At 31.9% G+C, this 21,531-nt stretch overlaps 1 protein-coding gene across 1 annotated transcript; it reads right to left on the bottom strand.

Moving 5' to 3' along the window:
* Positions 1–1,880: 1,880 nt before the first annotated feature.
* LOC132746103 (carbohydrate sulfotransferase 15-like) lies at positions 1,881–21,253 on the bottom strand. Its single transcript, XM_060735174.1, has 8 exons — positions 20,736–21,253; positions 20,404–20,509; positions 9,487–9,639; positions 8,432–8,545; positions 4,397–4,553; positions 2,723–2,891; positions 2,333–2,498; positions 1,881–2,211 (listed from the first exon to the last, which is right to left on the bottom strand). The coding sequence occupies exons 1-8, from the start codon at positions 21,018–21,020 to the stop codon at positions 2,033–2,035; spliced, it is 1,329 nt and encodes a 442-aa protein (XP_060591157.1). The 5' UTR covers positions 21,021–21,253; the 3' UTR covers positions 1,881–2,032.
* Between the last annotated feature and the right edge of the window lie 278 nt (positions 21,254–21,531).

Below are 21,531 nucleotides of genomic sequence, written 5' to 3'. Positions count from 1 at the left end.
TTATAAAAACCAAATGTATAATTTCTAACTTGACAATTTTATTTAAAAAGACTTAAATGCAGTATGATCTTATGTCGGACATCAAAAACTATTTAATTTCTAAGTAAGGTTATCAGAATTTCCTTTTTACATTTTATTTTGAATGCTGAAATATTTGTGTGTGAATATAAGAGTTATTCCTGCAATAATTCACATCAATAACATTAACAAATTGTATAATAATGCTTGCGTATACAATCGATTGCCACCGATACCTGTGTTACACCATGAAATGTCACAATTTTGCCATGACACCGCTTGCGTCATTCCTTCTAAATTTCCAATATGGCCGCATTCAATAATTTTCAACGATTTAAAAAAATAAAGTGGAATATTTAGACTTCTGTTTGACTTTGAAGTATGATAATTTGGAACCTTACATAAAAAACGGTCCACTTTCAGATAATGTAGGCTGTTTCTTTAAAACTTTTCTAGTTTTCGCTCCCAACAACTTATAATTGGGAAGCGTCTGTGCATAAAAATGCAGTTCGTGGTTGGACTTGGAAAAAAGACAGCGCCCGTCCAAAATTATCTCGGTGTCTCTTTGACAATTCTAATTAGTTGGACTACTTCAAGGTAAGCTGGGTCAGCTTGAAATTACCTGGGTGAACATGAATAAGTTAAATATCTTTCAGAGTGACGTTAATAATCATAAAGTAAGGTTGGTTAATAAAAGTAAGCTTACGAATTTGGAGTAAGTGTTTGCATAGGAGTAAGGTTTGTTTTGGAGGTGAATCCTAGGGCTCGAACCGAGTCAATGACTCGGACCTCCTATTTATTTATTTATATGCTCCATAAATGGAATTTATGTTTCACTTTCTACTACTTTTTATATTTATTCCGCATGTTTCCAGACAAGTACAAAATAAACCTGTACCGTTATCCTTTTTTCCTTTCAAAATGGAGGATTACATTTGCGTACGATCCATAGAACTAATGAAAAAAAAAACATTTAAATTATATCCACGTGACATTTAACCAATCAAACAATTTGATCAATGGCCGCCATTTTGTTCAATGATCAATGTTCGTATTTGACTGCATTTCTAACCCTAACATGCTACGATTTTCAACAAATATACAACAAAAACAGTTCAGAAACATATACTGAGCATTTGTGTACCAAAAGGCATGAACGGAACCAGAGTTGTACACTACAAAATAAAAAAAACGAAAATAAAGAAAGCATGAATAGGAAGACCGATCTCCGTCGCCTATTTCCTACAGCTAAAAGCAGATGCAACCAGACCGGATGTTGGGGCGTCCGTGGCCGAGTGGTTAAGGTAGTTGACTTCAAACCACTTGCCCCTCACCGCTGTGGGTTCGAATCCCGACAGGGACTTTAGATTCTTTCATGTGAGGAAGCTATCCAGCTAGCTTACGGAACGTCGGTGGTTCTACTCAGGTGCCCGTTCGTACCTGAAATAATGCACGGAAGGGCACCTGAGGTCTTCCTCCACCAGTAAAGCTGGAACGTCGCGATATGACCTATACAGTGTCGATGTGACGTAAAACCCAAAACAAACAAAAGACCGGATGTTCGTGAGTAGCAAAAAAAATGTATGTCATCCAAACATTCAACAGACTTTAACAACCAATGATTTAAGTCTGCAATCGACGATTTATGGGTAAAGCTGCATCATTATTGCGTTGAAAGCCATTGAGAGTATTGAGAGAGGCGCCTTATATAGATTTAACGCCGTCTTTAGCGCCGCGATTCAGAGATTTGCAATGGTATTTACGGCATATGTTTGTTGTTTGTTGATATTTTTCTATGTTAGTTTGTGAAAATGCTTCAATTATATGGGTTTATAACATATTAAAATATCAAATTCGTATCTATTTTAGATAGCTTTTAAACAATCTTTTCACAGAATATTGGGACAACCCTCGTATAATTATACCGTTCCTTCTTTCACAATTTTAAGGAATATAATGCTAATTATTGCATTTTATTTCTATTTCGTTAAACATTAACACAGTATTAATCAGATTAAGAAAACAAATAACGGGAATCTTCCATCAATTCAGCCATATCCTTGTTGAATGGTTTGTAAAAAGAATATAACAAAGTGGCTGTTTCATTCTTCATTTGCCAAGCATGTTTTAAAATTGACAAATTTTCAATGCGCGAATTCAGCATACTCTTCATCTTGGTATCGTCAACTTCACCTGCAGACGAAATAAAGTGTTGATACAATGTCGTATGTTAAATTAAATATTATAACACTACTTTCTATGCTTGAATTTAAATTATAAGAATAAAAAGTAAGATAATGAAAATGCAACTTACTCAATTCAAGAAAGTTAAAAACACTGTTGATCATTTGTTCCATGTTGGTTACGTATTCAGTCATAAGTATTGGTTTGATCTGACTAAGTCCAAAAACATCAATCATATCTCTCATGTAAATGGCATGAAACCCAGCTGTAAAACCGACAGCTACCTCTAAATGTCTCTTAAAAAATAAGCGATATTCAAAGCTCAGAAGTCAAAGAAGGGATAATAAATAAGCAATCAGATGATTAGCTACATATATCAAGATAACGATCCATATTTGTAATAAAATATGCTAAAAACAAAGCTGTTTATTCACTAGGCAGAAAAAATGTGATTTTTATAACAACGCTATGACTTATTATATTTCTCACATTGTTTTAAATATAAAAGTGCACCTCTTACTGATAGCAGTTGTTGGCTTACAGTATTGTTGTAAACACACCTCCTTTTTGTATATCTTTGAAGACAATCCTGGTAAGCATTTACCACAATTTTGACTTGATTATGGAATATATCTGGGGAATTGGACTTGTATTTTCCTCTTGAAGCATGGATGAAATCTGAATACAACCTAAATGAAAACAACAACAACATATGTATAGATGAGTGCACATTACATAGAGTTTTAAATTATCATACAAGACAAAGATTATTTCCATTTACATATCGTATCAATGCAAGCCATGTATGCTGCTTCTTCTATATAAGTTAAAACTTTTTTAAAAGAGCTTTTTTAAAGAGGGGATGTTATGTTCCAAACTGTTAGCAAATTTCTGCAATGAGTCAAATTTGATCAATAAAAGTCGATTTTTGCAGTGAATTCCTCTACTTTTTCTACTTTTATAAGCAAAACCTTATTAAGAATGCCTGAAATGACATAAGTGAAGGCTTTCTAAAGACATATTGTTGGCTAGCGGAAAAAAAGAAACACGCATTAGCCTAAAAGTTTTACTTTACCTATGATTTGTCGCAAAAAACAAGTGTACATTTATAATTATAACAATTGAAACTGTCGGAGTCAGTTGATGACGGCTTTGTCAAGACTACATCGGAACGCGAAAGAACTCCTTCGGAATTTGTCGGAGTCTATACATAATTATGTATTGCATGTATCATGAATTTCATGCATATTTCATGTTTATTGTTGATTATATAAAGGGAATGATATTAGATAGTGTGAGTTTAGTTGAGGAAACATGACACGTCACGTTTATACGGGAATACTGTCTGTAAATAATATTAAATAATTGGACTAAGTAATAAATAGAAAGTTATTGTGTTTTATTATGAATAAAGCAAACTCCAATGTGGCAAAGAAATCGAAGCTACAGTCCTAACCTGGAGCCACAGGATGAGGGCGAACATATGTTATGAATGTTTTAAGTGTAAACATTGAAGGTTAATAAATTTATATAACAAACTTTGTTGAAACTACTTTTATTCTGGCTGTATATATGTGTATTATATGAACATTTTATAGTCAATAATATACATGTATAAAGACTTTTTAACTTAAAAAATGTAAAATGTATGATTTTGATATAGTTAACCTTTAATTTATATACACTTAAATGTTTATTTTATCATTCTTTATCCATTTTCTCTGTGCAAACTTTGTTGCAGTTTGACTTTAATTTTTATTAATCATTGATTAGTTTTCAGTTGAAAAGTCAGTGTTGCGGCGCAAAAAAGTCGTTTTTCAGCTCTAACTTTAAGACAAATGGTTGGCTGAAAGCAACAATGAGTTGCAAAGGATGCAAAGTGAAGAAGAAATGTATCATCCGCACATTACAAATCACGTTTTAATTCTTCATGTCAACATCAAATTCGGCGTCGGCAATTTGTGCATATGTTTCAAGGCGAAAATATCTTACTAATATTTCTCAATTTTGTCGATGGAAACTAAAATGTAAAACGTTTCAATTTCGGTAGAAAAAAATTAAAATGACGGTAATTTGCAATCATATTTTCAGTTCTTGCTTCATCAACATTACTATACATTTGTTTTTAAAACTTTTAAACATATCATACAAATATCTTAATTAAGAACAAACAAAAAGTGAAGAAAAAAAAAACCTTTCCACAGGATCCCTAAAAATAATGATGAATTTAGCATTTGGTATCAATTGTTTTATGAAATGAAAGTTGGTGTAACGAGGCTCGTCTAAATATTTGTTGTCTTCTAAATGTTCCCAACAAGCATGCATAAAATATGTCATGGTGCTTGCATCGACTGAAAGTAAAAACAAGAATTGTATGTCGACGATACATCATAAAATAATTATCTTGGATATTTGTTCACATCTGATCGTAGCATATCATATTTATTTATATACTTCGGTCAGATGTGAACAAATATGCAACATAATTATTGTATGATATATTTACAAACCATATATTTTCACAAATATGAAATACTACGGTCAACCAGGGTCGAGGGTGATCCACTTTATCTGATACTGTTTTGAAGTTGAATAAATAGGTCATTCCAGATGCAATAAAAAGTTATATATACCATTGTCATAAGTTTCTCTCAAACGTAATTTACAGGAAACGTTGACGTCATGACGTCATAGATGACGTCATCAAATAAGAGTTGTTTTTTCAAGATGGCGACGTCAAAACAGAAGTCTGCAGAATTAGTTAATCTTTATTTTGAGACTAAGTCTCCAGTTACTGTAATACGCATGATGCAGAAAATATATCCTGACGATGACAGACTCACAAAGCTTCAAGTACATCGGCTGGTAAATAGATTTCAACAGACTGGATCAGTTGAAAATAGCCGACACAGTGGATGACCGAGATCAAGTCACAGTTTAGAGATCCAAAAAGTTATTGAGAAGAAACCACAAAAAATCATAAGAAAAGTTCTTGGAGACATCATCAATAAGTCAAGTTATTGAAGTGAACATAGGGCGTTGCGTTTTGATTTGAATTTGTTTCTATGTTCGTTATCCATTATGCACATTTAACATAGACATAAACAGCAGAGTTCTTTCGCTGGATGATTGATAATGTGAACACTATTGAAAAACTATGATTTTCAGACGAATCCCATTTTTATCTGAATGCCGCTGTAAACAAGCAGAACTGCCAAGTATGGAGTATAGAAAAGCCTCTGAATGATAACAAGATGACGGTATGGGTAGCATTTAGTTCGACTGGTGTCATTGGACCATTCTTTTTTAATCAAAATGTGAAACCAAAACAATAAAAAGTGAGCGATATCTTTCTCTCTTGAATTCTTCCAGCATTACGAAGAAAAAGTGTTCAGCGAAATGGACCGGCACCACACACTGCGGGGCACGTGTTAGAATGGTTGAAAGAAACATTTGGCAGAACATTTATCTCGTTTAAATCAGGCAAAGTCTGGCCTCCCTCTCACTTGATCTTAGGCCATTACATTTCTTTCTATGGGGACACTTAACAGACAATGGTTATAATCCAAAGTCAGACACCTTTGAGCAGCTAGAGACAGCCACTCACAGAGAAATAAGAAAACTTACACATGCAATGTGTGTTTACGCTATTGAAAAGTTAAGAAAGAGACTAGACGTCGTAGTCGTAGTAGCACAAAATGGAGGTCACATTGAACATTTGATGTAAATCTTGTTGGGTTAAATTAATTCTTATTTTTTATCAAACAGAATTTCTTTAATGTTAAATTAAATTTTAAAATCTCTTGTTTGAATATGTATGTTGATATTTAAATTCGCGTGATGTATGTAAAACATACAAAACACTGAAATGGTATCAGATATTTTTGATGTAATTATATAATGAAAACGTCTATTTGTGGCATTTTCTTATCACCCGACATGACTACGAAATATTTTCTAAACACATTTAAGTTGTACGATCTGTGTCAAATATGTCATTGCTTTATTCACGATATAAACTTATAATGTTGTTTTGTTCTGTATGATAACCCTTCTTCACTGGTTATTGGATAAGTAAGCAACATACTACTTTCCTGAAATAACATTACTTTGATTTTATGCCATTTTTGTGACATATTTATTTCAATAAAACGTTCGAAGCTCAACGTAACCAATTTGCCAGTAAAGAGGTTTCAATTTTGCCGTGTTGGGCTTTCTTTAGGGATTCTGTATTTATCTATTTTATGATCACATCCGTGTTATTTGTGCCGTGTGGCGGCTGTGAAAAGTCTCCCTGTACATTTAATCAATGATGTTATATTTTCGATCCTTGAAGATCGTTCAGCACGACATTATTGTTGTGCTTTTGGTATTTTTAGTTTCAACTTTTCGGCATTTTCTAGTTGGGTGGTTCCAATATTCCTACTTGAATACTGTTTAATCACCCTTAGGATATGTTGCCTGCTTTTTAAATTTGTCTTTTGACGCCTTATCTGTGATACGCAGGCTTCATAGCCTCTGATCCCCTTTCAAAATTCCATTTTATTTTGTTCCGCCCATTGTTTTCTCGTTTAGGGCACACGCTTTAAATTACTTGGGGACTATACGCCGCTTTCCATGGAATGGCAAGGAAGTGTCACATTGAAGGTTCCATGATAACCGCCGTATGAACACATCTGCGGATGATTCTAAATTCAAAATTTTACTATTTCATGTTTAAATGTTGAATTCTGCTTAAGCCGGTGCTAGGGGGCGTGGACGGTAACTTGCACTTTCCAGTACCTACCATGAACAGGCTCAATCAAACCGAGCCTGCAACATTTTCAATTTTGCCGTGTTGGGCTTTCTTTAGGGATTCTGTATTTATCTATTTTATTGAAGTCTATAGATAGATAGATTTCGGCATATGAAGTCTATGTCCATAAATGTACAATCTTTTGTAAAAAAATAACATATTAAATGCAGTAATACTTTCGATTCTTTGTATAGACCTGTATCAATAAAGAAACTTTGAAAGCTGTAGAATGCCGCAAAACGCGTTTAATTACACAACCATGTTTTATGAATGCCAATCTAGTAATTTTCATTTCTCCTCAATTGAAGGTATTTTGTAATGTGAAATATTAGTCTTTAGGATTTTTGACATATCAATATTACTCAAACAAAAAATAAAATAACTTATCTTCATTATTTTTTGGTATACAGTTAAAATATGTGTTGATAATATGACCGTCATATATGATATAATTATTTCGGACGAAAATAATACATTTTTATTAAATTAAAGATTCTACAGGGGTATATTTTTCACAGATCAAAAGATGCAAACTGTCTATTATTGCACATTATATTTGTTTGCAAGCAAAAAATATAATTGTTTGTAATTACTATATAGTTTTGCGGTGACGACGGTAAACAAAATTTTAATGCGAATGTGTACATGCAAATAAGATAGGTAAAGTAATGTGACTTAGACTTTGATAGGATGAACCTCAGAATTTAAATCACGTTTTGTCCAAAGATTGTGCTGCAGAAATAAAGTCCGCAGAAATAAAAACATGCCAAAATTTGAAAAAACCGCAGAATTTGGAGCCCGCAGAAAAAAACACTTATACGGTAAGTGGAGATATTGTCGGTAATACACGCTGTCGTTAAGTAAAATGTGTTCGATGACGAAAAACGAATGCATATCTGCAAATTACATTTATAAATTTAATATGATTCGCAAAATCTACAGATTTTTTGTTCTCAATAATAACAATGTGACGTCATGATTTTATGACGTCAGGAATAAAAGTGTATGTGGTTACGCAGAAATTATTCAGTGAGAATAACATGAAATCGCTAAATAATGAAATAAATATATGCTATGTTTAATTTTTAAATGGTTGTTATTTCTGGCTTTTCTGGACTTATGGAGCGATGGATAAATTGACATACATTAGCATATATTTCTGATCTAGATCAAAACTGACATATAAACGATCTTAAACACATGTTTTGAACCATACTTCATTCTGGTACGGACTATGGGAGGACACTTTTCCTGTACAAATAAACACAATTTTAATTTCTACTTGTCCTAAATTGTTGAAATTAAATTTCAAACATAAAATTTCAAAAGATGAATTGTAAACAATACACATGCATATACAATGTTATTTGAATGCAGTGTCTGTATATAATTATTAACACGATACCAAAGATATCATCGTATGAAGTAGTATACCTGTTATTTTCCTATGCATGGTTGTATTTTCGTTTGCTATACATGCTGCCGCACTGTCGAACATTGATACATAAAATTCTACACTTGTAGTTTCAATGCCCCTTTTCGTTATATCTAAAACGTTAAATTATAATTAACATTATAGCAAACCAAAGTACTATTGAGCATTAGTTTATATACATTAAAGTAAGATATTTAGTTTACAAAAATTAATCCGTTATATCAGATTGATAAACGAGTGTGTCAAAATGAAAACGCGATAATTCCTTGACAAGGTCATGTTAATTTTTATATGTACCCTATATCACCAAGCAATTATCTCAATTGCTGTGAGATAAACTGTTTCGTTTATAAAAGAATACTTTTAGAAAGAAATTAAAGATACACACACGACTACCTGTTATAGTGGCAATAAAGTATTTTATTCATTTAAGTTATAGCTCAATCAAAATCATATGGTTTGAATTAATTTTACTATTAATTTTATTTATTTTTTATCTAACATCGTTCGATATGCAACGACATAAACATTGTTTTCTATGCTACAATCCATTAGATCAAGATATAAAAAAACGTCTAAGTACACAGAAAGAAAAAATACAATTGAAAACATGCAATATTTTTATATGATTCTTTTTTATTCTTAAAGTTGTATGTTATCATGTATAACATACAGTGTATATTAGCATTTGCACATGCGTTTTAAACAGAATAACGATAAAGAAAGTAAACTGTAGGTCACAACATATACATATATCAGAAAACAGGATGGAATAATACTTTGTCTAGTATCTGTCAAATTGTTTAAATGTCATGTTTGTCTACACAATAAACACATTTGCACGTAATAAATATAAGTACTTGTCAAAAGAAAACTAATAAATCTGATAACTAAGCTAATGACATTATATGGGAAAAAAACTTCGGTACTGACACATGTTTAAAATTTTAACGAAACTGACCATATTATAACTTCTTATAGATATAAAATTATACTGAAACACTAAAACAGTAGTTAACCTGTACGTACAAAGTTTTATGCCCGTTAAACTTACGATTTTCAATAGCTCTCATTTTAGGCACATGATTCGGTGCACCAAATCGCCGGCTAGATATCCACTGACACTCTTTCGAAAATGAAGGCCGGCATATGTCCGGATGTTTCGAAATCCTGCTAAACAAATCTGTAGTAGCACTCTTTTTTACACCTTAAATATAGTGTTAAACTTGTGAGATAAAATAGTAAGGAAACAATTGCAATAAGTAGACTTTTTATCAGTATAAACAGCGAGAGGAAAATCTGGGCACCATCGGATTGTGGCAAACTTCGCAAACATTTATACTTGACCTTGTAGTTTCAATGCCCCTTTTCGTAATATCTAAAACGTTAAATTATGATCAACATTATAGCAAACCAAAGTACTATTCATCATTAGTTTATATTCTAAACACCTAAGCATAATTTCGTTTGATAGATTTAAGGTAAAGAAGAAACACTTGATATCATTTTATGTTTTATTTTTCTCATCAAAATTTTTGTCCGAGCTTATTTTCCCGATTTCCGCCGGAAATACGAGGGATGTTCAAATATGATCGCAACTGGGTCAATTTTCAAAAGAGCTTAACAAACAGTGCCAAGATAATTATCACAATGCTTCAAAATACTCAGCACTATATGATATACAAAGTTTATGTATTTTAATCCAATTTTTGAAATGCGTTTTTGTATTATTTACAAGGTATACCGTTCAGACACTTGAAAATAGCCGAACCGAGATTTTTTTACGTTTGATATTTTCTTCCAGAATGGTTTTATTTTTGCCTCGAAAGTAAAGCAAGTCACAAAGGGCAATATCTGGCGAAAAAAGGGAGTTAGGAAGCTCGAAAACCTTTTCCTGTTTCGGATATCCTCGTACAATGGGCTTTTTGTGTGACGAAACATTATCAGTTAACAACCTGACACTACGGAGACCAGTTGCTGGTCGATGGTTTTGAAATAGTTCTTAAATTTATGAAGGGCCTTGCCTTTGTAAAACTTGGCATTTACAGATTTACCCTTTGCAACGAAAATCTAAATAACAGGACCTTGATTGGTAAAGAAAATTACATATTAACCTTTTTGACGTTCATGGTGCGTTTAGCAATGCAAGGTTTTTGATTTCCTTTAGTTACACACATTTAGTTATGTAAATTTCGCTTGGGTTCATAAAAGTGAACCCACGTCTCATCGCCAGTGATGATTTTTGCGAAAGACCGACTCTTGTATTAAGAGTAATGTTTCAACAATTGTTAGGAGATTATTACCCGAACTTGTGTTTGCTCTTTTGTAAGGATATGGGGTATCCATGTTGGACTTATCCTTCTCACTTTTAAATTACGTCTGAGAATTTTATGAGCGGCTACTACAGAGGCACTGACGCATTAAGCTATGAACCTAGCTGTAAATCGTTCATCAGTAGCAATCAAATCATTTTCTTTTTCAAAACATTTTTTGTGAAGATGCAGTTTTCGACGTACATGAGGTGCATCTTTCACCAAATCCACCACACTTTTTGATTTCTTAACCACCGTGAGACAGATAAAAAGAAAATTCCATAGATCCCATAAACACGACAAATTTATTTCAATAGTTCTTTTGCCTTTGTGTCTTTTTATATCTTAAGTATACACGAATAGATAGTGTTATTCTAGCTTTTGTCAAAGCTATATTTGCACATGTATTGTATCAATTGAGAGCGTAGGCAAACATCTTTGTGATACATGTACATAGGTCGTACAAAACGTGGTTCAAAGCGAGGTATTGGCATAGTTACATTCATATTTGAACATGCCTCCTCCTTAAATTTCATTTTGAATTGTTTCCAACATTATCATTTATTCCAACGGGAATTTCAATTTCACAGACGAATTAAAACTGTGAAAATCATCAATAATATATCCTTTGGTGACGTTCTGACCTTATTTGAAAGATTTATTCGAGAATACAAAAAATCCCATTTTAAAAGATGGAAAGAAATCCGATCGGAATTTTTACAGAACATTTTAAACAAGTATAAATGTGGAAATAATTTAAGGTAGCTCGATACTTTCTGACCGAAATTTGACAACATCTCAGATCTGAATTATTTTTTGTATGCAAACATGTAGACATGCAGCCTTAACTTCCGCAGCATTATTTTGTAAAGACAGAACGATGGTATGACGACAAAGGGCACCGTTTCGGCGGTGGCGGAATTCCCTCTTTTTATCAAGAAAACGGTCAGTTTTTATCAATCTCATTCGATTTTATCCATTTTAATTGTATAATGTTTAGTAGACATACGCCTTTACATTGATGTCTTTCTTTAATTTTTGCTATTTTTTTTGCGATTCTATGGCTAATGTTCCTCCGTTTTTACGTACAAATCTGTTGAAAATATAGCGCGTCATCGCAATAACAATAGGGACATAAAAATATCAACACTGTGAATTCTTTCTTTTTGAGCATGTAGTGAAATCGTGAGAGTAAATATTAATGCAATAAAAAAGGATCAACGCATAAGATATTTTGCTATGACTGTTTTAATATAAAATAAAACGTAATGATTTTTGTGTCCTCAATAGACAGTGGAGTTCAAAGAATATACCAACTAAAAATTTTATTGTATCACGCAGGGACTTGAAACTTTTGATTTGTTTTTCAGTGAAATGCATGCTCTTAATGAGCACATTTACAAAGTTTTATTAACTTTTGATAATTTGGACATTGTAATAATAGAGTGATAGGCGATTCATCATTATTTGAAATAAATAATTTCAGCCCCCTCCCCCCCCCCAAAAAAAAAAAAAAAAAAATTAAATCGTAAATTGCTGTATGACAGAAGTAAGATTCGCTTAGCTGAATCCAGTTCAAATGTATATATTACGTTACATTTAGCTGTAGAACAATTTCTAAAACAGATGGTCATTGATGTTGAAACACACAATAAAATAATGCAATGCAAAATAGATATACATACAAATTTGCCGAAATAAGTAATAAATGAAATTCAGATAGAAATTATATTCAAATATTTTATGAATAAATATATGAATAAAAACAAACTGAATAAAAAACAAAAAACAAATTTGCTTGCCATTTTTTAAGTTTCTGCTATACATTATTTATATAACGGTATCGAAAAGGTACATCGAAAAGGTACATTTGAAATGTTTAAAACAAGTTCTAGGTGTACGTCAGCAAACTACAACATCAGCGGTTCTTGGTGAATTTGGACGATTTCCATTATTAGTTCTGCGAAAAGTCAGAATTGTTAAGTACTTGTACAGCATTATGAAATCCCCAAACTCTCTTTTATACAAGTTTGGTATTTTTTAAAAGATGCAAATGGTATTTTTAAATAGATGGTCAAAAAAATGTTAAAAATATGTTGTCCAGACTTAGTTTTTCAATATCTATGTAATGATAATATCTCAGTGCTGGTCTATTAAAAAGAATTATGATCAGCAGCTACAGCAATCTTAATACTTTCTCATTAGTTATGATTTGTTTAAAATTGAATTTACCCAAGAGAAATATTTAAGTTGTATTAATAATGTAAAAACATAAAATGCTATCAAGGTTTAGGTGCTCTTCGCACAAATTAATTGAAGAGGGCGTAGACATAGAAATATTTGAAAGAAACCAACGCCTCTGTACAAAAATGCAATAGGAAACAAATTGAAACTGAATATCACTTCTTATTAGTATGTCCATATCATAACGACTTAAGGAAAATATGTTTACCTAGATATATTTGCTCATGGCCTAATTTAAATAAATTCATATCAATAATGAAATGTACGAACAAAAATGTAATTGTTAACTTAGCAAAATTTGTTTATTCAGCAATGCAACATTTACAACCTTTTCGGAAATCAACCCTATCATAATGGAACCAATATAATTGTACTGTTGATAACTTTCATAGGAAAAAAATCATAGAAATAGAGTTATAGCCTTTAAATGGATATTGAAATAAACATACTTATAAACACTGAATAACAAATAAGGTGTGTGTTTTTTTTTAATGAAATCCAGTTGGATTTTTTTCAATAAAAAGTTAGTCTTCCTATTTTTATAATAATAATAATAATAATAATAATGTTTTTAAGGGACGGGAATAACGGTAAGAGAACATGTCGCATTTTGTGTGTGTGCAAAAACTAACGTATTATTAGTGAAAAACAGTATTTCGTATGAGAATGGTACTGAAGAAATATATTTAAACATCTATATTTTCTATATTTTACTTATGACACTAACAAATAAACGTTAGTCTATGAAGACATTGAAGTGGTACGACATGTTGATTCTGCTGAATATTAACTACTAACTGTTGTCAATCATTATGAATAAGATAATATAAGCACGGTAATCACATTTTTGTGGGTTTCTTATTGATGAGTTAATATTATTTCTAACTGATCTTATGTTCGTTTGATATAGCATTTTTCTGTTTACCTATAATAGTTCTTTTATTATAATATTTTTCTTAGATAATTATTTAATTCAAACGCAGACAAACTTTTATTTAAAACAAACGTGCTATCTTATTTAAATGTATAAAGTAAATGAGGCGCCGCATTCTTCCTAATCTTATTGCATTTGTTCCATCAGTTTTATCGCTGGATACATCAATTGAAAATTACTTGCTGATTGCAACATTTTTTATACAAAATAATTAACGTAACTTATGCAAGAACTTACTATTCAATCCCCTGTTTTCCTCAAAAATATCGTCGATTTGAAGCTGTTTGGGGAAAATAACCAACGTCAAGTGAATAATGTTATTCACAATGCATTTAACATGCAACCAATATTGAAGTTTCGTTGCCACAATTGAAAGGTTTATATGCACAACAAAACTATGAGATTTATTTGAAAAAAAAGAGTTTTAATATTTATTCACAAAATATTTTTTTGTAAATAAGATTTCGCTGTACGACATGGCATCGTTACTCTTTCATTGTTGCTTTTTCGCATCTTTTTGTAACAATTCAGCCCTTGAAGATAAATTACGCATAATTATACCATATGCCAAAGCTGGGTTTTACAGAGCGCTATGCACAGTCATGTTGACATGTACGCATGTAAGTTATCTACTTGCGTCCAAGTGTATGCGCAACAATAATCCTAGACATTAGATATTATTGTTTCTGACCCAATGTCATTTTATTTTATCTTTCTCGAAGCTCGCACAATTCCAGTTAAAATCGAATACAGCAAGCAGAAAGAAAATACTTGAGCTCGCATTTTTTATGCAAGTGATTGATCATTTCGGAAGTTTTCATAATTATTGTCTATTGTGCATACTATTAGCAAGTGCCTGCTGCAGAAACCGATGAAGTTTACCGTGCGAGATACAGTAAACGATGACGTTTACATACAATATATTAAAGGTTTTCCTGTGGGCATATGTAGACAAAGTATTTATAAAAGGCAATTACTATAGATTAGCGTATCCAAGTTATTTCATTATTTGTCAATCTATCGGTTCTGCAAATGTATTTTGTATAATATAAAGGTTGTTGTTTTGGCAAACTGAGTTTTATAGTGTAATAGAAATCAAGTCACTGGGTACATCAATTATCGTTTGTGTAATAATTATCATGGTGCATTTCCATCTAATCAACATATCTTGGTTCATTTATTTTTGTCAGAGTTTTGGCTCTTTAACAGGATTTTACGGGACGCAAAACTTTGTATCTGAGTATTTAAATTAATTTAAAGTGATATTGAAATCACGTACTTCTTATGAAAACAGTACAATTTACATGTACATTTTTTACAGAATGATTTTGAGCAAAAAATATGATAAACAAGATCAACAAGGAAAGGCGGTGTTCAATGAACGCAACCCCCATATGACCCAGCAACAAGAACCTAATGGGCAAGGAGCCAGCGGACCCCTAAAACAAAAGAAAGGTCAGACAAAGACACGAGTTAATCATTTTAAATGAATAAAAATTTGTAAACTGATTAGGAATTTCAAAGAATGAATAATAATAGTCCCACAAACGGCGGAAGAGGACAGGATACCGGGGGAAGGGGGGCGGGGTTAATCAAAGAAAACTAGAGGCAATGGGGAAGATACGTACCGTAGACGAGAAAACAACAAGGGACACAAGCAAAAGTGTCACCAAAACAGTATGAAACAACATAGACATACATCTGAGGAACACAGTGGGGCGCCGCCTTGGAACGGTCAGCAGCATAATAATGACTGCTGGGGAGTTTAAACCGGTTAATGGTGCACCAAACCTCGCTCTTAGCCCCACCATGTTCATATAAACGAGACAGTATAAATAAAATGAATCCCCGCCAAGTGAAATTCTAACAGTTGTCATGGTTACAAAAGGTTAAATAAGTAACACACTAAAATGATCATGTAGAAACATATAAAAGTAAACCCAATGACCATAACAAAAGTACTCAATGTCCTAAAGGAAGACAGAGGAACAAGAAAATCACCTACAAGGGCCCGACGAAGTAAGGCAGAAGACGAACATTAAGACAATTCCAGTCCCAAAGAGCTTTACGAACTATCCATCATAGAGTCTCCCACTTGGTCCGGTCAGATGCAATCAAAAGAGGAAAGCGTAGTGTCCAACTGTAAAAGGGTTGAACACTAAACATGCAGTATGTGTTTAATATAGGAGGGTCATAACCTCTTTTAATAAAATGTTTAATGATTTTAGTAAAAACAGCAGAAAAATTACCATGACCCAAAAATCTTACGAAGTTTGTAAAATCACATCGCCATAAAAACCAGGCTGGCTAATCCCTTTGTTCGCAGAAGAGTTTTTAAATCACTATTGAATTTAGAAATTAAATCAAAGTTACAATTGTAAAATTGAGTAAAATATTTTCCGTAATTTATGATAGCGGTAGCCCTGTTTTTAGAAGCTTGCTGGTAATAAAAAATTATTCCGCTCGTTGAAATCCTTTACGTTGCTACAAGCTCTAGCGAATCGAAATTAACTGAGAAACATAAACCCCGTAAGATGTTGCCATGGGGTACGTCTCCATCTAAATGTGGATAATTAACTATACAAAAGTCAAAGTCATCTCTTTTTATCATAGATTTTCGTCTGTGAATAGAATTGTTGTTGATAGTAATATGAAGATCAAAAATGATGTACTAAAATTTCAAGAGTTCGTTTTATTAAGTTGTAGTTCATGCGGATAAATGTCAGACACCATTTGATCAAAATAAGGATTATCTAAATTAAAAATATCATTAAGGTATCTGGAAGTATTATTAAATGCGACTATAACATCTTGTTGTTTCTCTTCAGAGAGACTCAACATAAAGTCTCTTTCATAGCAGTACAAAAACAAATCGGCGACCAGGGGTGCACAATTAGTACCCATAGGAATTCCTATGATCTGTTTAAATAGGGCATCACCAAACCTGACATAAATGATATTAGTCTTTATATTTTTTTTCAGTTTATATTTTTTGGGACCCCTGAAAATTACTCGTACCATTCTAGTCTGTGCATCAACTGGGCCCCTAAACTAACAAAGAGGTGTAAAACCCTGCCACATTATATATAATATGAAATGTTCATTTCCATAAGAGAGTTACGCAAATGCAGGAATATCCTTATTGTACTCCATAAAAACCGACAGATATGCCTTAAATACTATATCATTAACTGATCACACTATGTGGTAGGGAAAAACCGTTTTATCAAAAATTTAAATATTTATCGATCATTTGTAAGCTCTCTCCTTACGCTAATAAGCTCACTCCTTGTAAACCGGAGCACAAAAAGCAATCAAATAACAAAACGAAAATGTAACAACGAAAAAGGCAAATTATAAGACATATAAATCAAGAAAAGTAACACCAAAGCCAAACTTTATCGCATATTTCTCTACATATGCTAACATCCTTCTCATGGTCACTTTACTCTGTCTAATAATGGGACATTCTGTGCACCTTGGATCATAATTTACTATTTTGCCAACTTTTAACTTTCAATCTTCGTTACCGAATACTAATGGTTTTTTTGTTACCTCTCGCGTTGACACCGGCTAACAAAGAGAAAAAGACTACACTGTAGCGAAAAAGATGTCCAAAAAAGTCAAAAAATCGCAACAATGCTTTCAAAAAGCAAGAAAATGCATCACAAAACAATGTGGCCACCAAGACGAAGCTTCCCAACCCTTAATTGTACCCTTTTGCATACATAGTGTCCGGCTCGTAATTCGCATGTTCAGGGGCATTTAAGATTTAACGCATTGTAGACTTGTTTTTTTTTCACATTGTGTCATTTTTCTTCTTGCAAAGTCAAATCTTCACGATACGTAATATATATGTGCATATATATTACACATACATTAATATATAATCACATTTCTTATGTCGAGCTAGACATTTGATGTTCAGGTCAACATTCGATCTATAATAATGATCCAATTTTTCTTAAAGTGATTGTTGAGCTAAACAATTAAAAATCAGCTAGACATTAAAACATTGCTTATGTCGAGATAGACAATCGACATTCAGCTCAACATTCGATCTATAATAAGGATCAATGTTTTCCTAAGCTGAATGTTGAGCTAGACAATACCTGTCGAGATTCAACCCACAGCGGTGAGGAGCAAGTGGTTTAAGGTCAACGACCTTAACCATTCGGCCACGGACGCCTCTTATGTCGAGGTAGACAATCGACATTCAGCTTAACATTCGATCTATAATAATGATCGATGTTTTCTTAAATTCAATGTTGAGCTAGACAATCAACAATCAGATAGACATTATTATGCTTATGTCGAGCTAGAAAACCGACATTTAGCTCAACATTTAATCTGCTGAAATAATCAAAGTATTCTTAAAATGAATGTTGAGCTAGAAAATCAACAATCAGCTAGACATTCAAAAATTGCTTATGTCGAGCTAGACAATCGACATTTAGCTCAACATTCAATCTATAATAATGATCGATCTTTTCCTAAGCTGAACGTTGAGCTAGACAATCAACAATCAACTTGACATTCAAATATTTCTTATGTCGAGCAAGACAATCGACACTCAGCTCAACATTCGATCTATAATAAGGATCAATGTTTTCCTAAGCTGAATGTTGAGCTAGACAATCAACAATCAGCTAGACATTCGAATATGTCTTATGTCGAACAAGACAATCGGTATGCAGCTCAACATTCGATCTGTAATGATAATCAAAGTATTCGTAAATTGAATGTTGAGCTAGACAATCAACAATCAGCTAGACATTCAGAAATTACTTATGTCGAGCTAGACAATCGACATTCAGCTTAACATCCGATCTGTAAAAATGATCAATGTTTTCTCAAATTGAATGTTGAGCTAGAAAATCAACAATCAGCTAGACAATAAAACAATGCTTAAGTCAAGCTAGCACAACATCTTATCTATGATAATGATCGAAGTTTTCTTAAAATGAATGTTGAGCTAGACAATCAAAAATAAGATAGACATTAAAAAATTGCTTATGTCGAGCTAGACAATTGATTTTTAGCTCAACATTCGATCTTTTTTGATGTTATATTTTTACATATACACTGTTGTATGTTAATTTAACATTGCTTCGTTTTTTACGCATTTCTAGTTTGAATTGTCATATCGTCACCTTAGTGAAATAACTGAATGACTGCTATTAAATTTAGAAGCATGTATAACGTTATTGCAATAAGGTGACGTTTTTTTGCATTGCTGCATTTCATTTACGTAATTTTATTGTTGCGTTTTGGTATCTTCAAGATAAAAATAAGCTTGTATATATGAATTAAAGATATTATTTTTTTTTCTAAAACAAACTTAAAGTAAATTTGTTGTATCACACAATGAACGATTTATTTACACAAGGTATAATACTAAAATCAAATATTGTACAAAAACAATAAATCATTATTATACTTGCTTATATGTTGATAATATTGTAGGGGTAGAGAAATTGTTAGTATTAGATGTAGCAGCGTCATTGTGGCAACGTTGAATCATGCCATTTTATGACATTATTTGTGACATAATAGTACTTTATGACAGACATTACGATAAGACAATGACGGGACATTTTTTAAGAAAGAGGGGAAGTGTGTAACTTTTGTGTTTTTTGGTCTTTTCGTTTATTCTAACCCTTTCGCATTGTATCTTTACAAACTTGTATTTTAGTTCCCTTTTATTGTAGACTTGAATGATTATTCAAGCATTTGGTTTCCCGCTGTTTTTAAAATAACAATTGTTGTGATGTGATATTGTAATCACTCTTAGGTCAAATTTTATCTCTATTTTAATTAATAGTTATTTCTGGACACTGAAGATTGAGGTTAGTTGGTTTTGTTTTGCTTAAGATTTGCATCTTTTGAGTCTAAAAAGAGCAATGATTTATTTAAATTAAGTCATTATTTGAGTTTACATGTTTATTTGACATGTACATTGTAAAATCAAGATGGCTGCCTATATATCTAATAATTTGGTAATTGGTGCGACCACTATTTACTATCCTTTATTATCACAAATGTTATTTAACCATTTACAGTTAGAGCACTGTGTGAGCCAGGAGAACATATTAGCAAATGATATTGTAATAGTTAAAAAATTAACAACGTTTAACATAAGCAATGTAAGAATTTGACAGCTAACCTGCGGTTTTTTACGGAACATTCATTTAGTAAACATACATATATAGTATGTTACGTTACTTTTAGAAACCGGTGTATATAGAAATATCAAAAGTAGAATGTGTAATACTCCATTTGTCATACTATTTATTCTAATCTCCCTGGGATCTTCTTATGATATATTTTTTCATACGAATTATCCCATCAATAGAATAAATAACTATACTTAATATAAATTAAAGTAATAATGATAATAATACTAATAATTAAAAAAAATACATATAACTATAACCTAACACGACAAAAAAACCAAAAAGAAACAAACAAAAAAACTTACCAAGAAGATAAAAAAAAGGCAGGCAGTGCACCTTCCCATCATTCAATAGTCCATCCTTGGCTTTCCAACAAGGATTTTTAAAGTTTGGAAGAAAACGTATCGGTTTCTAAAGAGAGCAAGATATTAAAACATTTGGTGAGGCGACAAACGTTTTTTTTTCTTTCAATTTTTAGATATGGCACTGATTATAAACAAACGTGTTAAATTAACATACTTATTATCAGTGTTTTTTGAAATGTAACATTGTATGTTGGTAGCAGGCATTCAATTATATTTCATATGCAAAAGTAATTATTTAGGTATTATTGAAAATGATATTATAATATTCTTACCATTTCCTTATTAGAAACACATCTGATCTTAGGCTTTGAAACAAATTTAGAATGTAAAAACCAAGTCCAGTGTATGTTTTCAGTATCAATCAAGTCATTGCTTAACTTAGATGTTAAATCTCCAGCTAAATTTTCGTTTAAATTTCCATCCTTTAAGACAACACCATATCCACGTGTGTTTGTGCCATATTTTGATTTACACATGTATATAGTTATGGGAATAATTAAAATTGTTATAATGTGTAATAAACGTTTCGTTTTACTACAATTTACAAATATTTTCATTTCTTAATGTATATTTCGAATAATAACAACTTAAGTCAAAAATACATACAATGCAAAATTGGCATTCGCGTTTATGAAATTATGTTATAAATTACTTGTCTTTTAAACACAAATCCTATTTTTCATTAACCATTAGCTGCTTCTACTTAGCATATATGAATTGAACATAACCAATGATACACGGTCACATGCAGTAAGTCTGATATTAACGCGTACATAAAGGGATAAAGTAAATCATGTATGTAATGTTTTAACATACACTTACTTCGATAAAAAAAATCATGTTACCCTTTTCTTACGCTCAATGTAGACTTATTGCATTATCAATCGTTAACTGAATTTTGTTTGTTCATTAAATATCAGCCATGGTAATTACTAAATAATTTTCGGTATAATCATAACTAGACAAAAATACACAATCAGTCTTATTTATTATAACTGCAAATCGCCTCTTACTCGACAGTAATTAGTGTGGCCGCTTTTTCATGAAGAAACCAGTGCTGATAGTGAA

The sequence above is a fragment of the Ruditapes philippinarum genome, unplaced genomic scaffold (genome assembly GCF_026571515.1).
Source record: "Ruditapes philippinarum isolate M1 unplaced genomic scaffold, ASM2657151v2 ctg3633_1_1_1_1, whole genome shotgun sequence".
NCBI classification, from domain to species: Eukaryota; Metazoa; Mollusca; class Bivalvia; order Venerida; family Veneridae; genus Ruditapes; species Ruditapes philippinarum.
This window is presented reverse-complemented; position numbering and strand designations above follow the sequence as displayed.